Here is a 16,267-nt window from a genome sequence, read left to right on the forward strand (position 1 = left end):
TGCATATCACAACATCATCTTCCTGTCTGTTAAATTTCGCGTCTGTAGCACATCTTCGTGGTGTAGCAATTTTAATCGCCACTAGTGTATTTTACAATAACAATTGCCAATTAAAATTTTTACCTTACACTTTAAGTTACTAATCCTGTGCACGAAAAAAAATTGCCTGGCTTTTCAGTGTTCTTTGCAATGGTCTTCATGGCTTGGTGTGTGCTGTATTTCCGCTAAGGCGAATGAGAAGGACACTGTGAAACGTAATAACTCGGTTTAGAGGAGAGGTTCAAATGGTTCAAATGGCTCTGAGCACTATGGGACTCAACTGCTGTGGTCATTAGTCCCCTAGAACTTAGAACTACTTAAACCTAACTAACCTAAGGACATCACAAACATCCATGCCCGAGGCAGGATTCGAACCTGCGACCGTAGCAGTCGCACGGTTCCGGACTGCGCGCCTAGAACCGCGAGACCACCGCGGCCGGCTTTAGAGGAGAGGGAGGACCTATTAAATGTCTTTAATATTAGTTGCTAATTATGAAAATGGGTCGGTGTAAGGAGCACCTACCTGTTCTTTAACCCAAATTAAGTTCCTTTTAGTGGGAGGTAAGTATTGGAGCGTGTTGCATGGTGTAATGCTCGCTCGATTGTACAGTTAACGGTTGGCAATCATGGAATTTCGGTATAGTTAGCAGGAAAAATGCGATTTAACTCGTCCCCAACGGCATGCTCTCGATATAGCCGCACAATTACCTGCCAATGTGAACAGTGCCACAAACTTTTTATCCTTACCGACAAACACTTCATCTTCCAATCTCAAAATATCCACACGGGCACTGTAATACAGGTTTAGGTTCACATAAGCCAGTGTAGTCTTTTATTAGTATTAGGATGAATCAAAATGTTTCTTTTCGAGAGCTATACTAACCCCTTGTCTGAGCTCAGCACAGCGCTGAGGAAGGTCACTTGCATTACTGGCCGAAACGTCGGACAATTTTTTACGCTGACAATGCCGTCAACAGCCCAGAAAAACTTTATTGACCATTGCCTAAATGTCGACGCTTATGTAGCCTCATCGGAGTCACGATGGGTTGTATATACGCTGCAGCAACATCCCCAAACGTAAACTCCTGATCGCGTCCTATATCTTCAATTATAATCCAGAAATCACAATATAAGGTTTGAATAACTACGATGGGAATTTGTTAGTTCTAGTTTACACACATATAACTTCAACCATGAGCTGTACATAGTCCCGATATTTCATGTCTTCGTAAGAGAATCCGTAACGGACCAGCCGAGACCACAATACGCATCGCCCGCAACAGATCACTACTTCACATAAAACAGGAACTCTGGTGAACAGAAAGCTCGTACCAAGTAGTATAAATTGATATATTGATTTCTCCACTATCGATATCTACATCTACATCCAGACCGTTCCTCTGCAAATTCACAGTTCAGGTTGTGGCAGAGGGTTTATGGAACCACAGTCAAGGAACTCTATAATGGCGGAATAACAAGCACTTAAATCTCACAATGCGAGCTCAGATCTCTTATGTTATTATGATGATATTTCTCCCTATGTAGATTGACGCGAACGAAATATTTTTCCAATCAAAGAAGACAGTTGGTGATTGAAATTTCATGAAAAGATCGAGCCGCAACGAAAATCGCCTCGCTTCAATGATTGGAACCCCAGACCATGTATCATGTCCGTGGCACTCTCTCCTCTATTCCTCGATAATACAAACGAGCTGCCCTTCTTTCAACTTTCTCAGTGTCCTCCGACAGTGCCGTCTGATGCGGACCACACATCGCACAGCAGTACTCCAGAAAAGAGTGGGCAAACGTGGTGTAAACAGTATCTATTGTATACATGTGGCACTTTCTTAGTATTTGTCCAATTAATTGCAGTCTTTGCTTTGCTTTCCCCACAACACTTTCTGTGAGATCGTTCCAAATTAAGTTATTCATATTTTAATCACGAAGTGTTTAGTTGAGTTTTGCAGTCTTTAGATTTGTGTGATTTATCGTGTAACCGAAATGTAGAGGACTTATTTTACTGCTCCAGTGGATGACTTCACGCTTTCGTGCTTCTTATATGTTACTACCGCCAAACGTTCTTTCTTTTTAAGCTTGATCATTCGTTCACCACAAGTTCAATGGATATGCCGACTTCTATTTCACTCATGAACCATCTATGCCCTCATGTTAAAGTGAGATACGCCCAAACTTATCCTGATCAAGGAAAACGGGCAAACTTGGTATAACCTTTTGGTGACGACTATGTTTGTTTCATACTCAGTGTCAAGCCTATCAGATCTCGGATACCACTCACTAATGCTGCAGTAGGAGCGAACAAGATGAACCAATCTAGCAAAGAATAAAGCGAATGGAAAGCTGAGATTTATTAACATAGGACGAAAGTTAAACAAAAATTAAAGAATATTATATTTGCCGTTTCTACCTGGGAACGTCCCTTACGTATTCAATGTGCAAAATAAACACATTTCGCATTAAGGCTAGCGTTGGGGTCGCCTCTGTGTACTAAACGGATCGTAACCCATTAACAGATGGATTCCTATCCATGCAAGTGGCACGCCCCGGGAGTAGACAACATTCCATTAGAACTACTGACAGCCCTGGGAGAGCCAGTCCTGACAAAACTCTACCATCTGGTGAGAAAGATGTACGAGACAGGCGAAATACCCTCAGACTTCAAGAAGAATATAATAATTCCAATCCCAAATAAAGGAGGCGTTGACAGATGTGAAAATTACCGAACTATCAGTTTAATAAGTCACAGCTGCAAAATACTAACGCGAATTCTTTACAGACGAATGGAAAAACTGGTAGAAGCGGACCTCGGGGAAGATCAGTTTGGATTCCGTAGAAATGTTGGAACACGTGAGGCAATACTAACCTTACGACTTATCTTAGAAGAAAGATTAAGAAAAGGCAAACCTACGTTTCTAGCATTTGTAGACTTAGAGAAAGCTTTTGACAACGTTAACTGGAATACTCTCTTTCAAATTCTGAAGGTGGCAGGGGTAAAATACAGGGAGCGAAAGGCTATTTACAATTTGTACAGAAACCAGATGGCAGTTATAAGAGTCGAGGGGCATGAAAGGGAAGCAGTGGTTGGGAAAGGAGTGAGACAGGGTTGTAGCCTCTCCCCGATGTTATTCAATCTGTATATTGAGCAAGCAGTAAAGGAAACAAAAGAAAAATTCGGAGTAGGTATTAAAATTCATGGAGAAGAAGTAAAAACTTTGAGGTTCGCCGATGACATTGTAATTCTGTCAGAGACAGCAAAGGACTTGGAAGAGCAGTTGAACGGAATGGACAGTGTCTTGAAAGGGGGATATAAGATGAACATCAACAAAAGCAAAACGAGGATAATGGAATGTAGTCAAATTAAATCGGGTGATGCTGAGGGGATTAAACTAGGAAATGAGACACTTAAAGTAGTAAAGGAGTTTTGCTATTTAGGGAGTAAAATAACTAATGATGGTCGAAGTAGAGAGGATATAAAATGTAGACTGGCAATGGCAAGGAAAGCGTTTCTCAAGAAGAGAAATTTGTTAACATCAAGTATAGATTTAAGTGTCAGGAAGTCATTTCTGAAAGTATTTGTATGGAGTGTAGCCATGTATGGAAGTGAAACATGGACGATAACTAGTTTGGACAAGAAGAGAATAGAAGCTTTCGAAATGTGGTGCTACAGAAGAATGCTGAAGATAAGATGGGTAGATCACGTAACTAATGAGGCGGTATTGAATAGGATTGGGGAGAAGAGAAGTTTGTGGCACAACTTGACTAGAAGAAGGGATCGGTTGGTAGGACATGTTTTGAGGCATCAAGGGATCACAAATTTAGCATTGGAGGGCAGCGTGGAGGGTAAAAATCGTAGAGGGAGACCAAGAGATGAATACACTAAGCAGATTCTGAAGGATGTTGGTTGCAGTAGGTACTGGGAGATGAAGAAGCTTGCACAGGATAGAGTAGCATGGAGAGCTGCATCAAACCAGTCTCAGGACTGAAGACCACAACAACAACAACAATAATCGTGAAAGGGCGTCCTTAACTATATAATAAATGATATTTAAAAGTATCAGTTTCCTAAAATATTTGAAGGCTTGTCAAGTGTAACTTACGTAAATCAGGTTCTATGTGCGCTAAATAGATGGTTAGGTATGTGGGTTACTAGACGTATAACAGAAGAGTATACTTCAGCATACGTCCTCACAATGTATGTGGCATTGTGCATTCAAGATATTCTGTATGTTTCCTTATTTGTGAGGCTGTAGTTCTAATAGGCCATTTTTCTTCCTACCCTTCTGTAGATACTTACTGGTGTTGTCTTTCTCAGTAATATTCCGGCCCTCTTCGTAGCTTGGGCCGTTTGCGTAGTTGACAGTCATGCGGGTAATTTTGTTATTGTCCAGATCCACAATACCTGCAACACGAAAATGCGGATCAAAATGCAAACCGATATTTATGGGTATAACTATAGTCTATAACATAATTAATCTTTTGTTACGTAACATCCAGAGAATTTTTACGGTTTGTGCTATCTGTTGTTCCCCTAAAGCTCTTCATGTTACCAGTCAACATGAAAGCTTCCCTCAAAATCTTTTCTATATCTTCAGATTTGCAGGTTACTTTTGAAAAATGAAGAGAACCGTAAGACGGTTGTTTGATCCACGATCTTTTATTGGGTACACAACAGTTTTTTGAACAATTGCAGTTCCATAATCTGTTGTAACAAATAAAATCATTTAATCATCTGAGGTAATCCTAACTCCAGTGTTGTCATGGAACCAAAATTTCCGTGTCAAAAGACTCTTTTCAACGCACTGTTCATTCCATTCGATTGCTCTTCCAAGTCCCTTGTCGCTTCTGACAGAATTATAATTTCATCAGGAAAGGTTTAATTTCTGTACTCTGAACTTCAATTCTCTTTCCAGATATCTTCATGAATGTCCTTAGAACATGCTCATAGTACAGATTAATAACATCGGGGATAGGCTACAACGCTGTCGCATGCCCCTATTAACTTCTGCTTTCCTTTCGTGTCCCCCGACTCCTAGAATGACGGGGTTGATTTTGTGTAAATTATGAAAACCTTTTCGCTCTCTGGATTTTATAGATACTTCCTTCAGAATATCAAAGAGAGTAGCACACCATACACGTCAATATCTTTCACTTCACCTACAAATATCACAATCGTAGGTTTGTCATTCGTCAACCTATCCTTCTTCGCTCATCGGTAGGCAAAGGTAGTACAGGCTACTCTTGAGATTGACAATTACACGTGGTCTCCACATGCACGTATCACTTGGGTATCCCCGCCCACAGGCGAAGAGCCAGGGCGGTATCGTGTATATACACATGCCAGCTGCCTGACTGCCGATGGGTAGAACGATGGCGATTCCCACAGGTCGAGGCACAGGCGGAGACTGCAGTGTTGCTGGTTACCAGCGACACGTGTTTGTGCTTGAAGAAGCTGTGTATTCTTCAAATTGTGTTTCTCGCACGCTTGTGTAGAATTTGTCGCTTATCACCACCGTCATCGATGACTGCTCGTAACAAATGGAAATAGGGGCTGATGACCTTAGCAGTTAAGTCCCATAATATTTAACACACATTTTTGAACAAATGGAATAAAAATTCGCTGAACAGGACGCTACGGTCACTCATAAAGCGCACCCTGGCTACGCTACCGCAGCGGAGTGCTGAAAGCACCACTGGATGCTCACTGGTTGTCAGAGAATGCATGACGTAAGCGCGCAGAAGAAGCGTAAACTCGACGGTCACCGTTTGTGACTCCTTCTATACAGGGTTAAAATTATTGAAAAAGACAACCCAAAAAATGTGCAATAATAGCTGTGCACAACAGTTTTCGAAGAAGGAAAGTTCACAACGACAGATAGTCACACACTAGCGAAAAAGTATTTTTACTACTATGGTGGGCTTAAAAGAGCAAATTTCATTATGCTATAACTTTCCAGCCGTTCATGCCAGCTTAAGCTTCGTAATGGCCATTTGAACGAAACTACTAGCGAAGCGAATTGTGCAAAATAAAGGAGAGCTGAAGGTTCACCATGAAAAATAAGTTCCTTCAGTTAAAGTAAAAGTTAAAAAATGCCTCCACTGGCTTGTAAAAAGAGGTCACGCTGTTGGGTCATGTTCCGTCTAACACGGTCAAAGGCTGGAGAAGTTTCATTAATTCCTACTGCTGCTGTCACTACTAGGCAATTAGATCCTCTTCTGATTCAACAGGGGTTTTGTAAACAAGGTTGCACGTTTCTCGTCCAGAGGGGTCAAATCAGTGAAACGAATGGGTCATGGTGCAGGACCAGCGCTGCCAATCAACAATTGAAATGTGCCAGTGCCTTGACATGCAGGAACAGCGTGCATTGTCTTGTAGCGAATGGTACTTCATCCAGTAACTGTAGCAGTGCTCTGACGAGAAAATTCTATTTATGCCTCTCATTTAATGGTGTAGGTAGCAGATAAGCATCAGGTAAAGCTATTAACATCAGCCCACACATTCAAGTAGACCCGCTACTAATGACCGAGGAAACATAGCATGCGCATCAACGCCACACAAAACAAACGAATTGTGGATCTTGATCCCATCTTACGTGAACGTAGCTTCATGTAGAAGCAGCGCAGAGGAAGGAGTCGTTGATGCATTTGACACTGTTTCAAGTACCACTGCAAATACTTTGCTCTTAGTGGATAACCATCTGTTTCCAGATCGAGCACATGCTGATTCGTTCCAGGTTATGCGCACTTGCACGACTGCTGAGAGCGGTTAAAAAATAATTTTGACATCGGAGAAAATTTTTTTTGTTGCCCCGTGTAACCTCCCACGGTCTGTCGGTATAAATAATTTTCTCCCCATAGAGCTGGAAATGCCTGTTCTGGTCGTAGGATTAATGTTGTCTGATACTTTCCCACATTTCTCTAAAGACTAAAGTGATTGATTAAGGTAGACTTCTCCCTGCTTCTCCATTCTTCTGTAAACCATTCATGTCAGTACCTTGCAACCATGACATTTTATAGTGAGAGTCCAGTAATATATAATAATTCAGTTGTTAGGAAGTATTTTCTAATATTAAAGTGTAATATGTAGTCACATAGGGAAGTGAAACATGGATGATAAACAGTTCAGAGAAGAGGAGAACAGTACATTTCATATGAGGTGCTATCGGAGGAAGCTGACAAGGGAACCTCCCCCATCGCACCCCCCTCAGATTTGATTGTAAGTTGGCACAGTGGATAGTCCTTGAAAAACTGAACACATATCAATCGAGAAAGCAGGAAGAAGTTGTGTGGAACTATGAAAAAGTAAGCAAAATTTACAAACTAAGTAGTCCATTTGCAAGATAGGTCACATCAAGGATAAGATGAGCTCAGGAGCGCCGTGGTCTCGTGGTTAGCGTGAGCAGCTGCGGAACGAAAAGTCCTTGGTTCAAGTCTTACCTCGAGTAAAAAGTTTACTTTATTCATTTTCGCAAAGTTATTATCTGTCCGTTCGTCCATTGACGTCTCTGTTCACTGTAATAAGTTTAGCGTGTGTGTTTAACGACCGCACCGCAAAACCGTGCGATTAGTAGACGGAAGGACGTGCCTCTCCAATGGGAACATTTGAACGCAAGGTCATAGGTCAACCGATTCCTCCACAGGAAAATACGTCTGATATATTCTATACGACATTGGTGACGGCATGTGCGTCACATGACAGGAATGTGTTGTCGACACACCTAACTTGTACACTTGGCGAATGAGGAAAAAGATTCTTCTACCTTGCCCGATTTAGGTTTTCTTGTGGATGTGATAATCACTCCCAAAAAAGTGATGAAAACATAAGAGTTTGTCACATAAACTGCAACAAATGAATACAACAGTTTCACAGTCGCACAGTTTTTCCTGTACTCTGACAAAACTTATGTTTTTAACGTTTTAAATTTTTCCGTTTAGGTGTAGCGTCCCCAAAATACGGGGCAGTTATCTCGCATCGGACCGATGGACGGACAGATAATAATTGTCTGAAAATAAAAATTTAAACTTTTTACTCGAGGGAAGACTTGAACCAAGGACCTCTCGTTCCGCGGCTGCTCACATTAACCACGGGACCACGGCGCTCCTGCGCTCACATTACCCTTGATGTTGCCTATCTTGCGCATGGACTACTCAGTGTGTATATTTTGCATATTTTTTTCATAGTTCCACACAGCTTCTTCCTGTTTTCTCGATTGATCTGTGTTCAGATGTGACCTATCTTGCAAATGGACTACTTAGTTTGTAAATTTTGCTTACTTTTTCATAGTTCCACACAACTTCTTCCTGCTTTCTCGATTGATATGTGATCAGTTTTTTAAGGACTATCCACTGTGCCAACGTATAACTAAATCTGAGGGGGGTGCGATGGGGACGTTCCATTGTGAGTAATGAATAATCAGTTCAGATAATGGAAAAGAAGGTACTGAATCAAATTTGAGAAGAAAGAATTTTATGGCACAATTTGATTGGACAAATGGTGAGACATTAATGAATCACACTGGATAACTCAGTAAAGTGTTTAGGAGGGAGATGGGGATACTAATTGTAGAGGGAGACTTGAATAGAGTAAGCAGGTTCAGAGGGATGTAGTTTGCCGTAGCCATGCTAAGAGAAAGACGCTTGCACACGGTAGATTAGTGTGGATAGCTGCATTAGGCTACTTTTCGGATTGGAGACCAAAACGACAACACAAACAAAACTCTGTAGGTACTAAACTTTAAAATGAAATTGGAACTGCTACTTCAGTCATTGATGTAAGACAGTTGGAAACATATGAGAGAAACCGATAGAAACACAAACAGAAAGGTATGTGAGTGCTTATGGGCACGGGCAGTGATGGAAGCTTTACCGAGGATGTCGTTGCCACGCGCTGGGTATCCGCTGACGCTCATCGTGTGGGCGTGGTCGGCCGTCACCACGATGAGCGTGTCGGCCTCGTTGGTCATGTCGACCGCCAGCTGGACCGCCTCGGACATCTCGATGGTCTCGTCCAGCGCCTTGTGCACCCAGTTATTGTGGTGCCCCATGTCGATACGCGCACCTGCAGGCAATCACAGCTAGCATAGCGTCGCGGGTCTCCCCATCACAGTTTCAGCAGAGAAGTACTGTAGATAGCAGGAGGCAACAAGAGGAAATGTCTGAAAAGTGTCCTCCGTAAACCTAAAATAATTGTCATCACATTGCCCGGTGGATAAAGAATATCAGCATACTTCAGAAAAGTTAACGAAGAGCTAACATCTCTCCATGAATTACCAACATAGGAAGTGTTGAAGAATATACATGGTGCGTTTTATCAAGTCTTTGAAATAGGAAAAGACACTGATACTGATTCTTCGTTTTGATCGCTTCAGGCAATCTGGTTCCCAATACGTGAGTTTCTCGAAGAGCTATAACAGTTTTTTGACTTGAATGAATAACTATTTGATGTTAGCTGCGTGCGTGTGCGTGTGTGTGTGTGTGTGTGTGTGTGTGTTTGTATGTGTGTGTGTGAGTGTGTGCGTGTGTCTGTGTGTGAGTGTGTGCTTGCGTGAGAGAGAGATCATTAGATTTTCATTGTTTTGGTACACAATTAAGTCATCAATTTGTTTCCACGTTCTTTTATCGACATTCAGTCCACCGTATAACTCTTTAGAAGTCATGTGTCCATATCATTGCACAAAACGATTATAGGATGAGGAAATATTATTAGTATTATTATTTCTTTTCTTTCTCAGACGTTATGTCTGGTTAAAAATGGAAAGTGACGCGGACCTTGATCAAGCGTGACTTCCTTTTAACTGTACGGTATATGTTAAATTGCATTTAGTAACTTTCGGGTAACTGAACATGTATCAATAATTACAGATTTCTTAGTTGTATATATACGTTTGGATGTAGCTGTATTGCGTTGATGTACTGGTGGATATTGTGTGGTATGAATCCTATAGCTGATAGTATAAATGGTATAGTGTCAACTTTATCCTGATGCCACATGTCCTTGACTTCCTCAACCAGTTGGATGTATTTTTCAATTTTTTCTCCTGTTATCTTCTGAATATTTGTTGTATTGGGTATGGACATTTCTATTAGTTGTGTTAATTTCTTCTTTTTATTAGTGAGTATGATGTCAGATTTTTTTATGTGGTGTTGTTTTATCTATTATAATGGTTCTGGTCCAGTATAATTTGTATTCATCATTCTCCAGTACATTTTGTGGTGCATACTTGTATGTGGGGACGTATTGTTCTATTATTTTATGTTGTATGGCAAACTGTTGATATATTATTTTTGATACATTGTCATGTCTTCTGGTGTATTCTGTATTTGCAAGCATTGCACATCCGCTTGTGATGTGATCTACTATTTCTATCTGTTGTTTGCAAAGTCTGCATTTATCTGTTGTGGTATTCGGATCTTTAATAATATGCTTGCTGTAATATCTGGTGTTTAATGTTTGATCCTGTATTGCAAACGTTAATCCATCTGTCTCACTGTATATATTGCCTTTTCGTAGCCTTGTGTTAGATGCGTCTTGATCGATGTGTGGCTGTGTTAGATGATACGGGTGCTTGCCATGTAGTGTTTTCTTTTTCCAATTTACTTTCTTCGTACCTGTTTATGTTATGTTATCTGAAGGGTTGTAGAAGTGGTTATGAAATTGCATTGGTGTCGCCAATGTATTTATATGGGTGATTGCTTTGTGTATTTTGCTAGTTTCTGCTCGATAAATCCCCTTCCTCCTTCCTTTCTGCTTAATGTGAATCTTTCTGTTGCTGAATGTATGTGATGTATTCTATATTTGTGGCATTGTGATCGTGTAAGTGTATTGAGTGCTTCTAGGTCTGTGTTACTCCATTTCACTACTCCAAATGAGTTGGTCAATATTGGTATAGGATAAGTATTTATAGCTTTTGTCTTGTTTCTTGCTGTCAATTCTGTTTTCAGTATTTTTGTTAGTCTTTGTCTATATTTTTCTTTTAGTTTATCTTTAATATTTGTATTATCTATTCCTATTTTTTGTCTGTATCCTAGATATTTATAGGCATCTGTTTTTTCCATCACTTCTATGCAGTCGCTGTGGTTATCCAATATGTAATCTTCTTGTTTAGTGTGTTTTCCCTTGGCTATGCTATTTTTCTTACAATTGTCTGTTCCTAAAGCCATATTTATATCATTGATGAATCCTTCTGTTATCTTTAGTAATTGGTTGAGTTGTTGCTGTCAGTAGTTTTTTATCATCCATGTATAGCAAATGTGTGATTTTGTGTTGGTATGTTCCAGTAATATTATATCCATAATTTGTATTATTTAGCATGTTGGATAGTGGGTTTGGAGCAAAGCTGAACCAGAAAGGACTTAATGAGTCCTCTTGGTATATTCCACACTTAATCTGTATTGGCTGTGATGTGATATTATTTGAATTTATTTGAATATTAAGTGTGGTTTTCCATTTTTTCATTAGTATGTTTAGGAACTGTATCAATTTAGGATCTACTTTGTATATTTCCAATATTTGTAGTAACCATGAGTGGGGTACACTATCAAAAGCTTTTTGGTAACCAATGTATGCGTAGTGTAGCGACCTTTGTTTAGTTTTAGCTTGATATGTCACCTCTGCGTCTATCATCAGTTGCTCTTTACATTCTCGTGCTCCTTTGCAGCAGCTTTTTTGTTCTTCATGTATAATTTTGTTCTGTGTTGTATGTGTCATTAACTTCTGTGTAATGACTGAAGTTAATATTTTGTATATTGTTGGTAGGCATGTTATGGGGCGATATTTTGCTGGGTTGCTGTGTCTGCTTGATCTTTAGGTTCAGATGAGTTATTCCTCAGGGACTGGGTATGGGTCTGCAATGTAACTGTAAAATAATTTAGTTAGATGTGAATGTGTTGAGGTGAACTTCTTTAGCCAGAAATTTGCTATTTTATCTTTTCCAGGGGCTTTCCAATTGTGCATAGAATTAATTGCTGGGGTGACTTCATGTTGCAAAATTATCACTTCAGGCATTTGTGATATCATCATGTATGTGTCTGTTTCTACTTGTATCCACCGTGCATGTCTGTTATGTTGTACCGGGTTTGACCATATGTTGCTCCAGAAGTGTTCCATGTCTGTTATGTTGATGGATTGTCTATTTTAATGTGTGTGTTACCTATTTCCTTCTATTTTCACTTTTTTTGTATCTTCTAAGTCGTTTGGCCAATGGTTGTAATTTCTGCTTCTTTTCATCTAATTGCTCTATCCCTTCTTGTTGTGAGATTTTAGCTAAACCTTTCCTTTTTTTGCCTGATATTTCATTTCTTATAAATTGTGTTAGCTGTCCAATGTCTTTTCTCAGTTTTTCTATTCTGATCTGTAGCCTGTGTTACCATGCTGGTTTTGTGGGTTTCTTCTGTGTGTTGGTTGGTTCTGATCTATGCCTAGTGTGTATATTTAGTGTAGAGAGTGCTCCTATGTAAACCAGTAGTTGTAACTCTTTCATAGTTGTATTTTCATTTATTTTGTTGTGTATGAGTGTGTTGATAACAATGTTCTACAAAAAAACCTTTTTTTCTATTTCTGATAAAAAATATTGTGATCCTAGTTGTATTTTGAGTGCTGAATTGGAAACGGTTTTTGGTTTTTTTTTCTATCAGGGATAGTTTATGAGTAATCGCAATTTTATTTCTCTTTACAGTTTCTGATATAGTGCAGCAAACGTGTGGTGAAATTCGACAAACAAATGCTCATCTTTATGATGATATAAGTTCATCACATTAATGGAGGGTTGGCTGTAACATATAACACAGTAACCTTTGTATATAAACTTTGAAGCATTTATTTGACATGAGAAATTTCAGAAAATTGACAAACAATGAGCCACTGCCTTGTAATGCACATCACTTTTTTCTCTTGTATTGTGAATCTTTCTTCTCTCGAATGATATTCCAGCAAAGGTACCCACTTCCCTTCATAACGTCTTTCTATGGTAGAAATGTCTTAATGGAATCTTTCCCCATGTTCATCCGATACGTCACTACAACTCTCTGTGAAGTAGTCCAGATGAGAGTCCATCATATGTACCTTCAAAGACATATTGCACACAAAATCGTGATATGCTTTGATCATATCCTTCACCATTGCTTTGTAGTTAGTAGCTCTTCTTCTTTCGAGGAAGTTTTCCGACACCATCTTGAAACAGTCCCATGCGGTTTTTCCTTTATCAGTTAAACATGCTTCAAAATTTGCATCTTTCTGCAGCTCCCTGATTTGTGGGCCCACAAATACACCTTCCTTTATTTTTGCAGCTGAAAGACGGGGGAATTTGGTAGCTAGATATGCAAACCCGCAGCCTGTTGGATCCATGGCCTTCACGAATTGTTTCATCAGGCCAGGTTTGATGTGAAGCGGTGGAAGTAGTATATATTCAGCAGCTACCAGACTTTCACGTTGTACATTCTTTTCGCCAACTTTCCATCTTCGCCTAGGCCATTTCTTTTTCACGTAGTGAGAATTTCGGTCTCCACTATCCCACTCGCAAAGAAAACAGGCATACCTTGTGTAGCCTTCTTGCATTCCCAGTACCATAGCAATTACCTTGAAATCTGCACATATTTTCCATTTGCGTTCATTGTATTTTAATGAATTTAGCATCCTTTGTACGAATTCGTAATTATCTTTTGTCAAACTAGCGTAAGCTACTGGAACAGAGGGTATTTTATCTCCGTTATGGAGCAAAACACCCTTCAGACTTGTTTTCGATGCATCTATGAAATGTCTCCACTCCTGTGAAATATAAGTGAAGTTCAACACTTTCATCAGGCCAGCAACGTCATTGCAAAATGTCAGTGCTTGGTCAGTTGAAAAATAAGAAGTAAAGGCATGTTCTCTGTGCCTGAACACACTGATTTTAGTACTCTGGTGCAGTAGATTATACTCTTGTAATCTTGAACCAAGCAGCTGCGCCTTTTGTTTACTTAGTCCTAGATGACGTACTAAATCATTTAAATCTGCCTGTGTTAACAAATGTGGCGATGACTCACTTGTGCAGTGATATAAAGAATCATCATCTGTGATTTCTTCAGTACTACTTATTTCACTGTCACTCGGAATTTGACCTCGAGCTCTTGAAGGTACTGGAAGGTTGTCGGAAAGCTGCACTGGCATTCTCGCTGAAGGCAGATCTGGGTAAACAATATGCCTCTTCAACTTTTTGTTTGTAGAACCCTGAATTTTTGTTAGACAGAAATAACAATCAGTAACATGGTCCTTAGGCTCCCTCCACACCATGGGAACAGCAAACAACGCCACATTCTCTTTACCTTTCCACCACTGAATTAGTTTGCAGTAACATGTAGCACAACAGAAATGTGGTGCCCATTCTTTATCTTGGTCTCCTATCTCTACTCCAAAGTAACGTTTGTATGCTTTCTTTATGACTGAAGAAATTTTCTTCCTATTTCTGGCAAAAGTGAACTTCCCACAGATGTAGCAGAAGTTGTCCGGCTTATATCGACAGCCACGACGACGTGGCGTTTCTGCAAATTTAAAAATACCACTTTGGTAATACACCTGTATTAAATTAATAGTAGGGAACTAGAGGAACGCTGATGTGTAAAAACAAGCAGTCGTTTTACCTTCAGCACCAGGCTCTATCAGTTTACACACAGGAACTAAAAAATTCAACCGTGCTCGGAAATATGACAGACAGTTACTTGTCAGCTAAAACACCCACTCGTTAAGACTGACACAAATTGCGGCTAACACCACTGTTGTAAACTCGATCCACCTGCCCTTAGGAGGCGTGAAGCTTTACTGCCGAGGCAGCGACCGGCTGTCGCCGTTCGAGTTAATGAGATGTTTCAGGTGGTCTTAATGACATAGGTGTGGCGGGGGATAACCTAATGATGTCTGATTCTTCCCACCTGCTGTTGCACAAGAAATTATCACGTTCTATCACTACTGGATGCGGCAACATACCTGTATTTCTCTATAACGTCTCTGTGTTAACCATGAATTGTGAATATATATATATATATATATATATATATATATATATTACATGAAAAGTATCCCTGACAACGATATTTTGTTTACATATTTGAAATTCCCACGGTAATGTTGGTCTAGAAGCACATACTTTAATATCAGAAATAGAACCCATGTCGGACAGTGATAATTGTTATTGTTGTTTCGATTTCTGGGTTATCTGGTGGTCTATGCAAGAATGGTCTAATGTCTGTATTTGTGTCTTTGTATTCTATATATGTCAGCTGAAATTTTTCTTCTCTGTCTAACACGTGTGTCACTTCATGTTCGATTTGTGCTTGTTCTGGTGGCTGTCTTAAGATTTCGTTTTCCTCAGAATGTTTAATCGATGCGTGTTGTTCTTTGTTTGTTTGCTCTGGGATGTTTGAGTCCATTTCTGTATTTTCTCCTTCTTCTGATTGCACATTATTTTGTTCCAGTATTTGTTGTACTTGTTGTTTGATGTTTTCTAATTCTGACTGGGGTATCCTGTTATTTTTTATTACTACACGGATCTGATCAGCTAGTCGTTGTTCTGTTAAAAATTTTAATTCTGGGTATGTCGTAAAAAATGTTGTGTATAATTGTGATCTGTATCCAGTTCTGTTGGTTCCTTAGTTTGTTGCTTGGTTATAACAGAACATGAGGTGTCGGTTTACTTCATCTGACCATCTCATCCTCTGTCTTTGTTTTCCTTCTAGCGTCCTGCAAAACACTTATATTTGGATTTAAATCATTTTCCGTTTGGCTGGCAGTGTCGTGACCATTGTGGACGGGCTTATGGTTCAAGCGTCGTCCCCGACCATGAGAGTGCTTGTCCGAGGGTTCGTTAGTTCTGTCCTGAACCAACTAATCACACTGAAAGGGGCGTTAGCCCTATTATTGGTTTGTTCTTTTCGTCGCCTTTTACGACTGACAGAACATACGGGAGGCCTATTCTTTTCCCGGGCCTCCACGGGTTTTATTATTGTTATTATTATTATTATTACTATTATCATTACTAATATTAAAATTATTATTATTATTATTATTATTATTATTATTATTATCATCGTTTAGTATGTCTTGTGGCTGTCTGTCATTTGAGTGAACGAGACTTCATTTCAGTGGAAGAAATACGACTTTTCCTAGTAGAAGCAGGTGATGGAAGCTAACTATTTTTCTAATACTACAATTAGTTCTCATGCATTAAGAAGTAAGAACAATACA

At 39.7% G+C, this 16,267-nt stretch overlaps 1 protein-coding gene across 2 annotated transcripts in view; it reads right to left on the reverse strand.

Moving 5' to 3' along the window:
- The window catches only part of LOC126253118 (membrane-bound alkaline phosphatase-like), a 168,359-nt gene that overhangs the window by 22,142 nt on the left and 129,950 nt on the right, over positions 1-16,267 (reverse strand). For both annotated transcript variants that reach the window (XM_049954239.1, XM_049954241.1), the window contains exons 8-9: positions 8,921-9,112; positions 4,352-4,456 (exon numbers count right to left, since the gene is read on the reverse strand). In XM_049954239.1, coding sequence (XP_049810196.1) covers positions 4,352-4,456; positions 8,921-9,112 — 297 coding nt within the window. The remainder of the gene's footprint in view (positions 1-4,351; positions 4,457-8,920; positions 9,113-16,267) is intronic.

This window comes from Schistocerca nitens, chromosome 4 (assembly GCF_023898315.1).
Source record: "Schistocerca nitens isolate TAMUIC-IGC-003100 chromosome 4, iqSchNite1.1, whole genome shotgun sequence".
Classification (NCBI taxonomy): Eukaryota; Metazoa; Arthropoda; class Insecta; order Orthoptera; family Acrididae; genus Schistocerca; species Schistocerca nitens.